The sequence below is a fragment of the Schistocerca serialis genome, chromosome 4 (genome assembly GCF_023864345.2).
Source record: "Schistocerca serialis cubense isolate TAMUIC-IGC-003099 chromosome 4, iqSchSeri2.2, whole genome shotgun sequence".
NCBI classification, from domain to species: Eukaryota; Metazoa; Arthropoda; class Insecta; order Orthoptera; family Acrididae; genus Schistocerca; species Schistocerca serialis.
Genome location: NC_064641.1, coordinates 955,451,517 through 955,469,320, shown reverse-complemented (window position 1 = coordinate 955,469,320; position 17,804 = coordinate 955,451,517). Strand labels below are relative to the sequence as shown.

At 42.7% G+C, this 17,804-nt stretch overlaps 1 protein-coding gene across 1 annotated transcript in view; it reads left to right on the top strand.

The window, feature by feature from the left end:
- The window catches only part of LOC126474854 (collagen alpha-1(XVIII) chain-like), a 513,154-nt gene that overhangs the window by 288,732 nt on the left and 206,618 nt on the right, over positions 1-17,804 (top strand). Inside the window, exon 12 of the mRNA XM_050102334.1 lies at positions 2,591-2,677. Within this exon, the coding sequence (XP_049958291.1) occupies positions 2,591-2,677 (87 nt within the window). The remainder of the gene's footprint in view (positions 1-2,590; positions 2,678-17,804) is intronic.

Below are 17,804 nucleotides of genomic sequence, written 5' to 3'. Positions count from 1 at the left end.
ACACACAGTTGTTGTCAGGGGATGAACGTGGGTGTATGATTGCAGGTGGCAAACAATAATGTGTCGTTGTTGAGATGAAGCAGCATGGCATGGTCCTTGTCTGATTAATGGGTGATGGTTTAAAAGATGAAAATCGTCACGAGAAAGTCTGTGAGCTCATATGGTGATGTGTACTGATCTGGCTTGTCAATAGCAGGTTGCAGCTAAGTAGGAAATATCAGTGTCTCACTTTTTCTTTGAAGTGTTGAGCAATGCTCACATCTAGGCTATGAACCAGAGAACGCCGTTGCGAAAGTGTGTCATGTGAGAGTAGAAGCCATGTGGAGAGAATGAGTAGATAAGTGTTTTAAAGAAATGATAAGTTGGGGATCTGCAAGCTGTGGTTTAAAACTACTGGTTACGCTGAGAGTGCATATGGGAGCCAATAACCTCAAAGTATGATGTTAGTGATGAAGAATGATGATATTTGATATCATTAGTAGTGTGGAATTTTGCACCAGCGCAGACGTTCGTGGAGACTGAATGAACATAGAATGAAGAGATAGCACGAAGGGTGCAAATCTCAGACAAAGCCGTTATAGAGCAACAACTGAGGCTTCAGCCAAGACTGTCAGTGATAACAGAAAAGTATACTTGTCATGGTTTCAGCCTGTGAGATCCTGCAGGTGTGAGGAGTGCACGGCCCCTGTCAGAAAATATGTCTCATACCAAATTTATGTTAACCACACGTGTGAAGGGTGAACTGGGATATTATGCCCTGTGGGTGCTAAAATGATCTCCAGAGATAGTAGCATAACAACAGAAGAATTAACATTCCATCAGGTGATGTCGGTTTAGATGTTTAGCAACAATGATGCAGAATTCCCAGCAAGGTATATGCAGAAGTTCATTTGTGAGAAGTCGATTTTTGAGCAGCCACTTTGTCGATGCCCACAAGCGACAGACTGCATATAGAAGGGTCAGTGACATTCTAGTACCAAATTATGGCTTCCAGTGGACCTGGACACACATTGTGAGAGAGAACACGGAACAGACAGTGTTCCAATGAAGTACAAATCTGTCCCTGTAGAGTTTCAAGAAGGTGCAGTCTCGAATCGCAATTGTTGTGGTATGTCTGACAGTTCTGCTGTAGTCCATGTGAACCTCCTGAATGTAGCTAGTAGCGGCACAGACTGGCACTAAAAGGCATCATATGACTGTGTAGCCCAGCAGCGAACTGAGCTCAAGCTGAATCTTGTGAAGAAATGTTGAGTGCTCCTTGCCAAAAGTCTTACAAACGAGGGCAGGGGCATTGCTAAGAGTTTGATCGTTAAAACTGTTCGTTACACAACATGTACAGGGTATTGTCAGAATCAGCATAACATTAGCTCCTTGATTAACGGAATTAATCGATGAAATTTAGAAATTTGTGGTAAGCTTCTATGATACCAAACTGCTGAGGTCAACGGTCCCTAGACTTACACTCTAATTAATCTAACTTAAACAAAACTTCGCTAAGGACAACACACACATCCATGACCGAGGGAGGACTCGAACCTCCGACGCGGTGAGTGGCGCGAACCGTGACAGGACGCCCAAACCGCGCGGCTACCCCGCGCGGTTTTCATCGACGACTTGCATTGCCACCCAATGAAGTCTTTTGATCTTGTTGGTATACTAAGGTAAAATTGTGAGTTTTGCGCTGTCAAACGACACTCAGTCCTGAGTAAACTGAGGAAACCTGAGTAAACTGAGGAACCTACAAGGCCATATGTCTTATCACGATATACCATAGGTAAAAACAGAAGCATGTAACTGTACAGATATTGTAACAGGATCTTTGCCGTAGTTTACAAGTACTTGAGTTGCTGTCACACTAATTTAAGCCATATTTTATTCCGGATTATTGATTTTGAAGATGACAGACTTCAAACAAGAGGGGCAAAGAAAAGTAAATAAAATAAATTGTTACTTTAAAAAATTAAACTTTTCTTGACCAGAATACCTTTTATATTGTTCTTGTCATATGGTACACATCCAATTCAAACTGTATGGTTCCAGGTAAGTTTTCAAGCCCCACATATCTATGATATAGATGTGCAGACTAGAGAAATACGATGTGGGCTGAGGCATGAATGAGAATCTGGATGGGGAGGGATGTGTGCTAGGACAGTCCGTGAAATTGTGCAAAGACGTTATGCCAGGGTGGTGTAGTTTGGCCTATTTGCCTCGGGAGCAGAAGAACAGGGTTCGAATCCTGGGTTTGATACAAATTTTCATTCATTGCTTCAGTCTGCATATATACAACACCTCTAATTGCTGTCAGCAGTTGATGATGAAATATGATGTAGTTCTATTTTGCTCGAAGGATTCTTAGAACTTTCAGTTAATTAATTATCCTTAATGGTACAGTGTAAGCAGGTTCTTAAAAACATAGTTAACTGATAAATACTGCAAAAGATTATTTTGAGTTATCTCAAAGCGATTACAAAGTTCGTTGAGAAAGGTTCAGCCTACGGTTATATAAATGACTCTTCCACAGAACCGAAAATTTTAATGTCAACAAAACACATTGTGGGCATTAATGTAATTCCAAGCGCTGTTGTTACAGGGTCTGCCTGGTCTCCCTGGAGAACCTGGGCCTCCTGGGAAACCTGGGCTCAAAGGAGAGAAAGGAGACTGCTGTGACGCCACCAAGGTACGTCTACGTATGACTCTTCTGTACACAAGGGCCTTATACACAACGATCTCATGGTATGTGCTTGCAAAGACGATACATGTATAACAACATTCAGATATGCAGGGTATCTCGGTTTTGGCGTGATGCAAAGATGGCAATCGGAAATAACCCTCATTCTGCAGTGGAATACCATAATCTTCATATATAAAAGGGAATGTCCTGACTGACTGATTCAGTCACGGACTCCTCACGCCCAGCTCAAACCGCTAAGGATAGGAACTTGAATACTGGAGAGGGATTTTTGGAATTTACCACCCTAAGGGGGCTAAACAGAGGATGAAAGGCTTTTTAAAAATCTGTCGTTATTAAGGCAGTTTCGAAGGTAGATCTGCGAAAATTGATATTTAGCCTCTCAGTCACAAATAAAAAAAATATATGTTTCAGTATTTTTGGAAATTCAATCTTTAAGGGGGTAAAACAGTGGGTGAAAGTTGTTTTGTAAATTATTCATTATTAAAGAACTACCAAAGTGTTTTAAAACTACGTGTATAAAAGTTGGTAGTTGACCTCTCAGTTAGACATAAGAAAAGTACATCATTCTATGTTTTTGGAACTTCAGCCCCCTAAGAGAGTGGAATTGGGGATGAAAAGTTTTACGAAATTATTTCATCATAAAAACATTTTAAAGCTAAATGTACGAGCGTTTGTATTTAGCTTCTCAATTAAAAATTAAAAGATACGTTTGTCACTGTTTTTGAAAATTCAGCTCTTTAGGGTGTGAAATAAGACGTGAAAATTATTGAGACAGTATTTAATTGTATTAAAATATTTTAAAACCCAAATCTATGAAAACCGATATTTCACTTCTCGGTTTAAAAGAGACATATTTTAAGAGATGATAATCCTTTGAAAATATCACCATAAGAACACAAAAGGCGCGATTAACAAAAATCTTAGACTCAACCTACCAGAATTTCATTTTGATCAGAAACACATTCAGAAAATACCTTGCTTCTATGGTCTCAATTGGAGTGAAAATTTAAAAGTTGTGGCAGTTTGCGAACAACACAAAAATTTTGAATAAAGGTAAAGAAAAAAGTAAAAAGCAAAAGAAATAGAAAAATACGGATTACGCAAGTGAAGAAGCAGGTACTAAACTCTCTTGAACTATGGTTTGTGATACAAACATATGGTGTTACGCAAATTGAAATCTTAAACCTGAACGTTTGTGGGACTTTCTCAGATTCAATACAGGAAAGAAAACCATTCGCACACATACATTGAACCAAACATTGAACTATTTTTACCGATTTGTCTGTGCAGTCGAGGATATGGCTCTCACGTCAACTTTTTATAAGGTTCGTGTAAATTTGTAGTTTGAGCTGGGTGCTACACGTATTTCTATGTGTTCGACTCGTACGTGATGAGGAGGTACATCATGAGCCACAAGCGAGAACGGCTTATAAATAAAACAAAATCGGTCTTCAACGTGAGAAGTATTGAAATCTTCTTGAGAACTCATGACGGAATTTTTCAATTACTGAATCGAAGGTATAGTCTGTAAACTCAAGAGCGAGCAGCCCTTTTGGTGGGGGATGTGGCCTTTCCCGGAAGAACGCTGCCACCGGCCTACAGGGGCATCCAAAATCTGTTGCCCGTTATCTGTCTAGCGGTGTAGATCGGGGTGAACTGATATACGTCGTTTCTGTTTGTGGGATCTTATTTGCCTGTATCAGTGAGTTAACTTTGTCTACTTACTGATGTACTTCGATATCCGGAAGTGATGGATAATCGTCTAGCATTGCAAGAAAATGTGCAGAATACGAGGAAGAGGAGGTATTTGGGGAGTAACGAGCGTTCGATCGTCTCTAATGTTATTACAGCGAGTATTAAAGAGGCGACCCAAAAAGAACTGTTGGCTAATATTACCAGTCCCTATCAAAGGGCTGCAATTTATGTAAACATCAGCCTCACCTAATTGGACGCATAAGTAAGGAATGGAAAAATAAGTCGCATGGTTTACTGGAATCGCCACGAAGGAAAACTAATAACTTTGGGAGTAAACCCATCGTTACAGACAGTTTCAAAATCACGTAAAACCTTTGAAGCTTATGGAAAACTAAATCTCTAACTCGGTCACTGTTCACCTGATTCTAAGATATATTGCTTAAAACATATGCGCAATAGCTATTCTAAACACTGCTCAAATTTCCTTCGGAACATTTACACCGATTCTAGACTTCTAAGCAAAAAGCTTGACATACGAGGTGCGTTCACATATTAATTTTTATTTTTTGGCAAGAACTTCATTTGTTAATCTACAGCAATGTTATCCTCTTCAGAATATTCCCCATTATATGCTATACGCTTATGCCTCCCCGAAACACTTTAAGAACTCTTTCTTCGGGATAGTTTATAGGTCTCTTTAACTGTGCATTTTTAATCTCAGCCCTGCTTGTAAAACCGCTGTCCTTTAAGGCCTGCTTTAAAATGTTTATACCACTTGTCGGGCCTTGGTTTACTCATAGCAGGATCACGAAAAGCAATATTTACCATTTCTAAAAATTTCATACACTTTGTTAAATTCTTATAACAAAATTTAATACAGATTCTCTAATTTATTTTTATACAAAACAAATAATCGTTGATGCTACCAAAACACATGTAACCTTTCTAACAGCTGACAACAGAGTAAATACCCAACATTAATAACAGTGAACACATACTTTTGAGGCATGTTTACGAAGACAGTGATGAGAAGTAGTGCAAATCGGACTAATACAACACACAAAACTATAAATTTCTGCTTACTTTTTAAACGCTCTTCGTGTTGCAGGAATTTAAGTTTCAATGCAGTCCTTCAAAGAAAACTTTTACCTTTTAGTAGAGACACAAAATAAGAACAAGCCTTAAATTCTACAGACTGATTGCATTATATAGGGTTCGTTTTACGAATAGCAATAGAGGAACATACACACACATGAACAGGCATTTGGTTCTATGTTTGTAGTAGAATCCTGACATCCGTTCTTATGTTAACATTATTTACTCTATAATGTTGTGTTTCGGACGAAGCTATCTTTTTTTTTGTATTCCTTATGGTCTTAATGCATTTGTCTAAAAATATCACAGCCGAGACGTATCTGCACACGGCTTCGCCACAGATTTGAAGCGGTCGCCGCGGCATGGCCGGTACTACGTTGTGAAACAGCCTGTAGAGGTACTTCGTGACGTAGCTGGGTTGGCAGAGTGGGGACTCGCTCGCTCTTTAGTTTACCAACTGACTATAGTCATGTCTGGCCGAGAAGTGACTGACTTGAGTTATCGGAAATGGTCTGTATCATGAACTTGAAACCGATTTTTCCATAGGATTAACGTTTGTTCTGTAGCATCACTCTTGACCGCCATATCTGTTAGCAAATCATTCTCCCCTTGCGGTAAAAGACTTGATGAAATCAAATAATTGGTGAGGACCACCATAAATGATTTTTCTCTAGTCTATTTTCACTTAATTCAGCTTTTTGTTTTTTCTTAATGGCATCGACTTTGTGCCTGGTATTGTAACGATGTTTCAGTGAATGCTTTTCTGACTCGTAATAGGGCGATGGTGTGTTAATCGCTTTGCCTGGTGTTCAAATAGCAATTCCAATTCGGCATTGAATGATGTGACTTGCCTACTTTCTCTTTTTTTGAACAGGTGCTGCTTCACAGTCGTGTTCCTAGTTCAGAACGTAGATCTGATTTAGCATAGCTGGTACTGCTGGCAAGCTGCGACAGGCAGACTTGCTCACCCTGCGGCCTCGCTTTTCCTCTCCTATTCCCCCCCCCCCCCCCCCCCCCCCACCATCAGCAACACTCGCCGTGGCATTCGGAGCGCTCGCCTGGTCTTAGTGCCGCCAACCTACTCACATCTCTTAGGACATACAGAATTCAGTCAACATTTTTCTTCAATTTAGTGCAAAAATGACTTCGTAAAGTGGTGTAAATATTTTCTTTGTTTTACAAAGAATAATGAAAAAACTATGAATGTTTTCAAACATAATTTTGAACATGGGCTGTATATACGAAGTTTCAAAGATTTTTCAGCTCTAAACACGAGGTCTGCATATCAGTGATTATCGCCCCTTGACCCTGCTAAATAGAGACATGGAAGTCTTTACTCGTCTTTTGATGGTGCGACTTATGGGGCCTGCCCATCACCTCATGAGCTCTGATCAGGTATCGCTAGTCGGACCGTACGACATTCAGACAGTGCTCTGCCGGTATAGGGATCTGATTGCCCTTGCTCGACCTCAACATTTTCCCAACGCTTTGACGTCTTTAGACTATTCCAGACATTTGATAGGCTCAATCATTCTTTACTTACAGCTGTCCTCCGGTGTAAGGGATACCCAGAAACTATTGTTTAGGCGGTCATACGTCTCCTGTATGGAGCGAAATACAGTGTGTTGTGTAGTGACAGGCTCACACAACCGATCCTGATCAGGTGCTTGGTGAGACAGCAGTACCCCTGTCGGTGCTGCTGTACACTTTCCAAGATGCAACTCACCTTACAACCTTCACTCTAGAATCGTTGTTTTGGGGCGTACAACAATGACTGACAGGAGGTCGCTGGTGGACGTCGATTTTGCTGCACCGAATATGTGGACGTTTTGGTCCTCTACCTTCGAAGTGCCAACGTAGGCAGCGTTTCCGTGGGTGGCGACCTCCGGCGAAGTTTCACACAGCTCGCGTAATGTAGGTAAATCACAGGCAATGTCTATCGGTACAGGCCTGTCTGAGGGGAATGTTGATGCACTCAACTTGATAGATACTTTATGTTGTCTTGGTATGGCTGACCTGCAGCGCACTGCGGCCCTCAACTGCGGATGAGTGCTGCAATGTAAATGCTATGTCAGCATTCACATGGCATCGTTGATCACTCACATGGCGCAAACCCTTCCAGTCGTGCACACCCTGGCTCGCCACATGTTAGCTATGATGTTAGTCAGAACCTCACTATTCCCCAGGTTCCAGGGGGTGTGGGTCTATACCATATTCTGGATCGAGCACGGGCCCCTTTTTATCAGGCCACCGTATCGGTGATGTGGTGGTGCTGCCTGATGTGCTTCACCAGCTTATTTTAGTTATATGCCCCAGCCTCGTTGGCCCTGGCCGCAGCTCGTGGTCTAGTCGCTAGCATTGCTGCCTCAGGATCACGCGGTCCCGGGTTCGATTCCCAATCGGGTCGGGCATTTTCACCGATGGACTGGGTATTTGTGTTGTCCTCATCATCTCATCATCATTCGGGAAGTGCCGAGACCGGAAATGGAAAGATTTGGAAGTTGTACGAGCGCTGATACCCACGATGTTGAGCCGGCCGAAGTGGCTGTGCGGTTAAAGGCGCTGCAGTCTGGAACCGCAAGACCGCTACGGTCGCAGGTTCGAATCCTGCCTCGGGCATGGATGTTTGTGATGTCCTTAGGTTAGTTAGGTTTAACTAGTTCTAAGTTCTAGGGGACTAATGACCTCAGCAGTTGAGTCCCATAGTGCTCAGAGCCATTTGAACCACGATGTTGAGCGCCCCACAAACCAACATCAGAATCACTTTTGGCTCCTCAGGTGATGTTGTTGGACAACCCAGAGCTCTTATCAGATTGAACTCTTTTTTTTCCTGGAGCACAGCTGTATTTCTGCCGCTTTGCCGCCTGTATGCTCTTTGTCGACGGAGATGCAAGTGTCTCTCACCCAAAATGTGACGCAAGTAGCTGCACTGCAGGGGCACAATATATGGCGGGCGATGAGTGCTCCTTTTCTTCGCACTACTGCACGCTCCATGTGGTATGCCTCCACCAAGTTCACCTTGCAAATATCCGCCCCCGGTAGCTGAATGGTCAGAGCGACAGAACGTCAATCCTCAGGGCCGGGGTTCGATTCCCTGCTGAGTCGGAGATTTTCTCTGCTCAGGGAGTTGTGCTGTCTTAATCATCATCATTTCATCCCCATCGACGTGGAAGTCACCGAAGTGACGTCAAATCGAAAGACTTGTACCCGGTGAACGGTCTACCCAACGGGAGACCCTAGTCACACGCCGTTTTTTTATGTTGCTAATTCTCCACTCTGCCTCGCATGCAACCTGCCGGACACAGATGATTATCGCTTCTTCTTTGGCCCAGCAGTAGATGTCGGGCAGTTGGTCCAAGGAATTCTGGCCTTCTTCACTCGTGCGACTTCTGATAGAATTACACCATACCTGATGTTGTCTGTAATCCCAAATACGGGTAATAGATCTCCAACTTACTTTGGAGTGCTTTCTACGATCCGCCATGTAGTTGGAATGTCCCTGCAATAAGCAGTTGATTTGATCTGATGCACTGTTTTTGGATTTTCGTGCTATGATCCGCAATGGTATTCCTCTATATTTTCGAGAAGACACGCATGGATTTCTCGACTGCTTAGAGCGGCTTCGCAGAAACACCATAAGTAATTTCTTCTCTGTTACATACATGTGATAAATGTGATACTCTGCCCCATTTATTTCAACCTTTCTTAGTATAAGTAGAACTATTGGGACAGGCGTAGTTAGGGGGAAACGTCTGAAATGGTGCAGCTATTTTTTTTTCTTTCTTAAAGGTGAAAGTGGCGGTATGCAAATAGACTTTCCTTATGATAACAAAAAAAAAAAATATATACGCTGACTGGATGTATCTTGCATCTTGAGGAGCGCTATAGTGTGCAGGTTGACAAAACTGTTCCGCCAGTGGAGGCTCTCCTATTTTATAAAATATCCGCGTCTTCACCTCCGTAAGACTCGTCGGCTGCCTCGGGTGGATCTTGCAGCTGTCCTAGAGCAAGGAGGCAGGGCTTACCCCGAATCAATGGGGAGCCCTGTTAATTGAGAGACAGGTGTCCGTTCCGGCGCTGACGAACTGCGTGGTTGGAAGACCAGCAAACCTCAGGCGTTGCTGGGGATGTCTTGTACTTTTCCAGAGAACGGAAATTAAAGTTTTCCGCTGTTGCGACAATTACCAGTCTAATATGGTTTTTGAGGGGTGACTGTGTGCAGCCTTGTTATTTTGAACCATTGAAATTATCAGACTAATACTGAATTTTCGTGAGAATTTTTTGGTCCTTCTACACATCTGACGTTTTCATTTTCATCAGTACCGGAATGCACTAAGTGCATAACTTTTTATGTTATTGCTCGATAAACTAAAAACTCGTTTATGTGACTGTAGGCTTTCCCGGCGTAAACTATTGATGAAGGTTTTTCTTAGCATAAATCTATGATTATGGCTTTCCAGAATTTAAGTGCTCTTAGGTAACATGCGTGGGCTCTATTTTGTGAATGTTAATATGCTTCTTGTATTTACGCTATTTGCAAATCATTTTTTAAAATGTCAAATATCTTAGAGCCAGTTTCGAGATTAATTCTCAAAGACCACTGGAATAATCTTAAAGAAACAGAAAACGGATCGAGATATTGAGGCAAGATGTCCAATAAGTACTAAGATGTGAAGTCTCGTGTTCTAGCAACTACGAGCCACTCTAAGCGGCTAAAACGAGCAATTATCCCTTTTAACTGCAAATGCTACCGTAGTCTAAAGATTAAGAGGTATAATGTTACATTACAGACTGAACTCAATAAGCGAAGTATTATAGTTAGAAACGATGTACATGTCGTGAGGTAGCATACCTCACCGCGTGCAAATTACCCAAACAATGAGAGAACTTTACACAAAGTTTCAAATAATTTCAAAACATTTTTCTCCCTGTCACCCCCTACAAAATAATGAAATCCCTTACTACATTTGCACTGATCATTTAGTATAACTTCAACATCAGGCATGACGTTTTAATTTATTACTTTGCTACTATACTGAAGAGCCAAAGAAGCTGGTACACCTGCCTAATAGTGTAGGGCCTCCGCTAGCACTCAGAAGTGCCGCAACACGACGTGGCATTGACTCAAGTGGTACTGGAGGGGACACAAACCATGACTCCTGTAGGGCTGTCCATAAATCCGAGGGGGTAGAGTTCTCTTCTGAACAGCATGTTGCAAGGCATCCCAGATATGCTGTGTTCATGTCTGCGGAGTTTGGTGGCTAGCGGAGGTGTTTAAACTCAGAACAGTGTTCCTGGAGCCAATCTGCGGAAATTGTGGACGAGCGGGGTGTCGCACTGTCATGCTGAAATTGCCCAAGTCCTTCGGAATGCATAACGGACATGAATGGATGCAGGTGGTCAGATAGGGCGCTTACGTACGTGTCACCCGTCAGAGTCGCATCTAGACGTATGAGGGGTCTCATATCACTCAAACTGCACGCGCCCCATACCATTACAGAGCCTCCACCAGCTTCAACAATCCTCAGGTGACTTGCGGGGTTCGTGGATTGATGTACTTGTCTCCATACCCCTTCACATCCATCCGCTCGATACAATTTGAAACGAGACTCGTCCGACAAGCCAACATGTTTCCGGTCATCAACAGTACAATGTCAGTACTGACGGGCCCAGACGGGGCGTAAAGATTTGTGTCGTGAAGTCATCAAGGGTACATGAATTGGTCTTCCTCTCCGAAAACCCATATCGGTGGTGTTTCGTTGAAAGGTTCACACGCTGACACTTGCTGATGGCCCAACATTGAAATCTGCATCAATCTGCGGAAGGGTTGCACATCTGTCACGTTGAACGATACTCTTCTGTCGTTGTTGGTCCCGTTCTTGCAGGATCTTTTTCCGGCTGCCACGATGTCCAAGATTTGATGTTGTTTTACCGGATTCCTGATATTCACGGTACACTCGTGAAATGGTCGTGCGGGGAAATCCCCACTGCATCACTACCCCGGAAATGTTGTGTCCCATCGGTCCTGCACCGACTCTAACATCACGTTCAAACTCTCTTGAATCCTGACAAACTGCCTTTGTAGCAGCTGTAGCCGATCTTTCAACTGCGCCAGACACTTGTTGCCTTATATAGGCGTTGCCGACCGCAGCACCATATTCTGCCTGTTTACAAATCACTGTATGCAATACGCATGCCTATACCAGTTTCTTTGGCGCTTTAGTGTACTAACTCTATTCGGAACACATCTTGCAGACAGCATCCACATATACCACTGATATGTACGTGAAAAATTATGTCACTGCATTACATACAGTTACAGAGATACATCAAAAACATTGATATGCGTGAAAACTAGACTCATACAGTGGATGATGCGAATCTAATAAGACCCATACAAACAGGGTTATACACTTTTGTTCATATTGAACAAATTAACTCTTATGTAAAGTAATCAGACTGTTGAAACCATGTGGAATCCGATGCATTGTGAAACGAGATCACTGGTGATATCTAACAAAATAGTAAAGAAACAGTGTTCGTATATATGAGGCAGTGTCGTGAGTATTTGACTCATCTTCGGCCAGTACATATCGCTAGCCGGCCGATGTGGCCGAGCGGTTCTAGGAGCTTCAGTCTGGAACCGCGAGACAGTTACGGTCGCAGGTTCGAATCCTGCCACGGGCATGGATGTGTGTGATGTCTTAGGTTAGTTAGGTTTAAGTAGTTCTAAGATATAGGGGACTGATGACCTCAGATGTTAAGTCCCATAGTGCTCAGAGCCATTTGAAGATATAGATAAGGACAGAAATTTGAAATTTGGAGAGGGTGTTGATCTTATGCTGTAGATACCGTTTAAGAAAGGATTTTTCGGGATTACACTTGTAAGAGGCTTAAATAGTGGGTAAGAGGTTTTTTGAAAATATGTCGCTATTAAGTTATTTTTGAAGCTAAACCTACGAAAACTGGTATTTGGTTTTCTCTGTCAGAAATAAAGAAATACGTGTTGGAGCATTTAACTACTGTGGCGGTGAAATTGTGGGTGAAAGCTTTATAGGAAATAATTAATTATTAATGAACTACAAGTTTTTTTAAAACTACATCTATGAAATTTGGTATTTGTCTTATCGGTGTTTCTGGAAGTTCAACTATAAAGGGTATGAAATAGTGGATGAAAGGTTAAATCTATGAAAATTTGTAACTTCTCTATCACAAATAAAGAAATACATATTTCAATGTTTTTAGAAAGTCAACCCGTAAGGTGGTAAAAGACTGGAATAAAATTTTTAAGAAAATATTTCCATGTATTAAAAAAATTAAAGCTGCATCTGTGAAAAGTGTGTTTCGCTTCTCGGTTAGTTATTAAAAATACGTGTTACGGGGTGAAAGTTTCTGTGAAAATACCACCACAAGAACGCAAAAGGCATGATTAACATAAATGATGGACTCCAGCTACCAGAATCGCTTTTTGGTGAGAAGTACATTCGGGGAAGACCATACTTCTATGGCCTTAAATAGCTTTAAAAGTGAAGAAGATGTTGCAGTTTGTAACAACGTCAAAATTCGATTGCAGAAAACAAGAAAACAAAAGAAAAATATTTGCAGACCATAGATTCCACGAGAGTGAAGCAGCTAGTTTTCTGCCAGAACAGAAGTAAAGTCCTATGGCATAGTTGGCTGGGATATCCCACGAGAATCGGGAAGAATCTTCCTGTTCTGCCATTCGAGAGCTGTGCCATCTCTGTATTTGTGGACTGTACAACAATATAAAATGGTGCAAGCTGTTCGAGATTCTGAAAAAAGTAGGGGTAAGCTATAGGGAGAGACGGGTCATATACAATATGTACAACAACCAAGAGGGAATAATAAGAGTGGACGATCAAAAACGAAGTGCTCGTATTAAGAAGGGTGTAAGACAAGGCTGTAGCCTTTCGCTCCTACTCTTCAATCTGTACATCGAGGAAGCAATGCTGGAAATAAAAGAAAGGTTCAGGAGTGGAATTAAAATACAAGGTGAAAGGATATCAATGATACGATTCGCTGATGACATTGCTATCCTGAGTAAAAGTGAAGAAGAATTAAATGATCTGCTGAACGGAATGAACAATCTAATTAGTACACAGTATGGTTTGAGAGTAAATCGGAGAAAGACGAAGGTAATGAGAAGTAGTAGAAATGAGAACAGCGAGAAACTTAACATCAGGATTGATGGTCACGAAGTCAATGAAGTTAAGGAATTCTGCTCCCTAGGCAGTGAAATAAACAATGACGGACGGAGTAAGGAGGACATCAAAAGCAGACTCGCTATGGCAAAAAAAGGCATTTCTGGCCAAGAGAAGTCTACTAATATCAAATACCGGCCTTAATTTGAGGAAGAAATTTCTGAGAATGTGCGTCTGGAGTACAGCATTGTATGGTAGTGAAACATGGACTGTGGGAAAAGCGGAACAGAAGAGAATAGAAGCATTTGAGATGTGGTGCTATAGACGAATTTTGAAAATTAGGTGGACTGATAAGGTAAGGAATGAGGAGGTTATATGCAGAATCGGAGAGGAATTGAATATGTGGAAAACACTGATAAGGAGAAGGGACAGGATGATAGGACATCTGCTAAGACATGAGGGAATGACTTCCATGGTACTAGAGGGAGCTGTAGAGGGCAAAAACTGTAGAGGAAGACAGAGACTGGAATACGTCAAGCAAATAATTGAGGACGTAGGTTGCAAGTGCTACTCTGAGATGAAGAGGTTAGCACAGGAAAGGAATTCGTGGCGGGCCGCATCAAACCAATCAGTAGACTGATGACAAAGAAAAAAAAACCGTGAGTGTACTGGATGCGTGTGTAGTGTGGTGTTCTTTTTGTGTTGCGCGGTGATGATGATGATGATGAGAGAAGAGAGACTACCTTTCTCGAACCGCCGCCGAGACGAACTCTTTTGAAATGCACGAGAGCATCCTTGTGTACCGAGTGAGTAGGAAGGCGGCCCATTATTTGGTTGAGGAAATAAGTTCATACTTGAAAGCCCATCATAGAGATACAGCCACCCCGTCGCACCTGAATGTGCTAACCTTTTCATTTTCTTTGACTCTTCCCACTGGTATCTTACATGACCACCACTATTCACTGTGTACAGTCGTCAGATGAACATGCCTGCAGCTGTGTTCACTCGTTTTTGATCGGCTGGCACGACGAGAGATGGCAACACGGCACAGGCCCACCTCAGTGCCACAGGTTCCGTACGGACTCGCTACCGAACTTCTTAGGGAATTACACGGAGGCTCTGTCACGGTAACTGTACCGCTCGGTGCGCTCAAATACCGAACCGATCGGCAAAGCAACTCAGAGATACGAATGCCGGACATTTGCCACGCCGGACATCTGCCACGCTGGACATTTGCCACACTTGCCCCTTCGTCAGGTAGCCATTCCTCGGGTAAGGGTCGCCCTTCCCCGCACTACCTCTGTCCGCTTTCAAACCGCCGTCTCCACATCTTACTCGATACAACCAGTACGTAAGGACCTTCTTCTTCGACGTCTTCGCCAAAAACAGAGCTTCTTTTCCGAAATCGAAATAATTATAACTTTTGGGAAACGAACGCAGTACCGACGATTCTGTCAGTATGTAATTAGTTCCGCCAAGTATAAATATGGATTCCTCTGTCTGTACGGTAGCTTCCTTTCACGTTTACTGATTGCGATAGAAACAGTCCATCGCCATGGGAGCAACAAGAAAGGAATGATGTAATGAGAATGCGAATGTACGCTAAGCATTTCTTTTTGATCACTACATTTGTGTCTACTTTAATTACTACACCTGCATACCCAAAAGACAACAAGGAAAGATGAAATGGGTATATGAATGTTTGAAAAGAAGAACGACATACTCCATATTAATTTACTCTCTAACATGCGATATCCCTTGCGGCGAAACATTAGTTAATAAAGCATAGCGGGACAATGTTCAAAACATGTCTGAAAATACGTTCTCTAAATAGAGATAAGAACATCTCTGACTGACATGTCATCTAAAGTCGACGTGCAATTTTAAAATGTTAGAAATAAGGAAATGAAGTAATACAGAATGCTATGCTTGTAACGTACGTTGTTGTTCTACATTGTTTAGCTCTGGTATTTACAGGGTCACAGAGAAAGCATCCTAGGTTTCATAGAGAAAAGCCGTAATTGTAATGATCTGCACTACAACAGAAATAAGAAGCACAACTTAATGAAAAAGAATGTAATGTGTGTTCCAGCTCACAAGCCACATTGAAGCAGATAGTTCCTGTGACTTAGTATGGGCAGAGGTTATATTCGACAACCGGAATAAATTAATAACTGGCTGCTTTTACCGACCGCCAGTCTCAGATGAAACAGTTGCTGAACAGTTGAAAGAAAACTTGACTCTCATCACAGATAGGTACCCCTAGTCATACAATTATAGCTGGCAGTGACTTGAGTCTACCCTCCGTATGTTGACAAAAATGCATTTTCAGACCCTATTGTAGATAGAAAACAACTTCCGTAATTGTTCCAAATGCTTTTTTTAAAATTATTTTGAGGAATTAGTTCACGAGGCCATTCAAATTGTAAATGGTTACGAAAACATACTTGACCTCTTAGCCACAAATAATCCTGAGCATCACGACGGATGCAGGGATCAGTGAACATACAGTCGTAGCGAGGCTCAATTCCGTAACAAAGAAATTAACCAAAACTCAACGCGAAATATTATCTATTTATAAAAGCAACTAAAAATTGGGTTGACGTCTTTCTAAGAGACAGTCTCCAATCCTTCCAAACTACGTAAGTGAAGAGAATATGTGGCTTAAGTTCAAAGAAATAGTATCAACAGCACTCGAGAGATTCAAACTAAAGAAATTAATAAGAGGCGGAACTGATGCCCCATATACACAAAACACGACAGAAAGCTGCTGCAGGAGAGCCGAAAAAGGCAAGTATAATTTAGACGAACGCAAAATCTCCAAGATTGGCGAAGTTTTACTGAGGCTCGAAATTTGGTGCGGATTTCAATGCGAGATGCATTCAATAGTTTCCTCAACAAAACTCTCTCTAGACATGTGGCGGAAAGTCCAAAGAGATTTTGGTTCTATGTTAAGTAAGCCAGCGGAAAGGCTCAGTAAGCGGTGAGGAGGAGGAGGAGGAGGAGGGAGAGACAAGGGACGCAACCCTTCGGAGCAGGTAAAATCGTGGCAAATGTCCGGCGTGGCAAATGTCCTCACACCAAGATACAGAATAGGGCTGCAGATGGTCGGTACGACACTGTGGACTGTTTAGTGGTGAGTTGCTATGCAGTCGCGCCGACTGCGGAGTCTTGTCGAGCTACACAGGAACTACGACGTGAGAGATCAATCGTCAGCTCGCGTCGATAACGAGTTTCATCTGTGCTGGGGCCTAAGGCCGACGTGGCTGTAGGCAGAGGCGCCTCTCTGTAGCGGAGAAGGCGGCGCCGTGACGCCAGGCGTCGTGTGCGGCGGCGGGACGGCGCGGAGGGCGTCCTTGTCCGCGTCGCCTGCAGGTGCGGCCGCCGGGTTTTATGGCGCCTGCAGCCGTGCAGATTAGCGCTCGCTCGCTCGCCGCGCTGGCGCCGCCGGCACCGGCGTAATTCCTGCCCGGAAGCACCTGGCCAGGGCGTATCGAGCCGCGGCTGCTGATCGCTCGTAATAACCGGCAGAGCAGCCGTACGCTTGCCGTTGCCTCCCGCTGGACTCTTGCGAAACCGCCGCGACTCTTAATGGACCTTAATTGCCGCCCGAAACACTGGCTTTTACGAACTGTTCGATGTCTTTCACTTCGGCAGATTGTTGCGCTACATAAACGACGTTCATCCAGTTTTTTTCTTCAATTTCAGCATTGTTGATTACCTTGCTACTCGAAAAACTATCTATGGCCAGTCACTCCTTCATATTGGTTGAAATATATGAATCAGAATTAGGGATCATTACAGCTCGCAGCTGCTACTTGTATTCTATACTCCGATTATGATTTTTGTATAAGTGCCCACTGTCCATCGAAAGAGGATTGTTTAGAGTTGGAAATTTAGTTCAGGTGGAGGAAACCTATCTGGCTATGAACGTTCACGAAATACGTATAAGCAGCTGCAATCAGTAAGCGACACACACACACAGACACAAAAAAAACCCTCGTTTCCGACGTGAATAGCCACCGACCAAGCACTCTTTTTCGGCACTTCAAAGTTTTTTGCTCTTCTCCACACCCATATCACTACTACTTCTGATTCTCTCCATCCCTGTTTACCAAGTCCACGAATCGCAGTCACAGCGTAAAACGCTCCAAACGAAT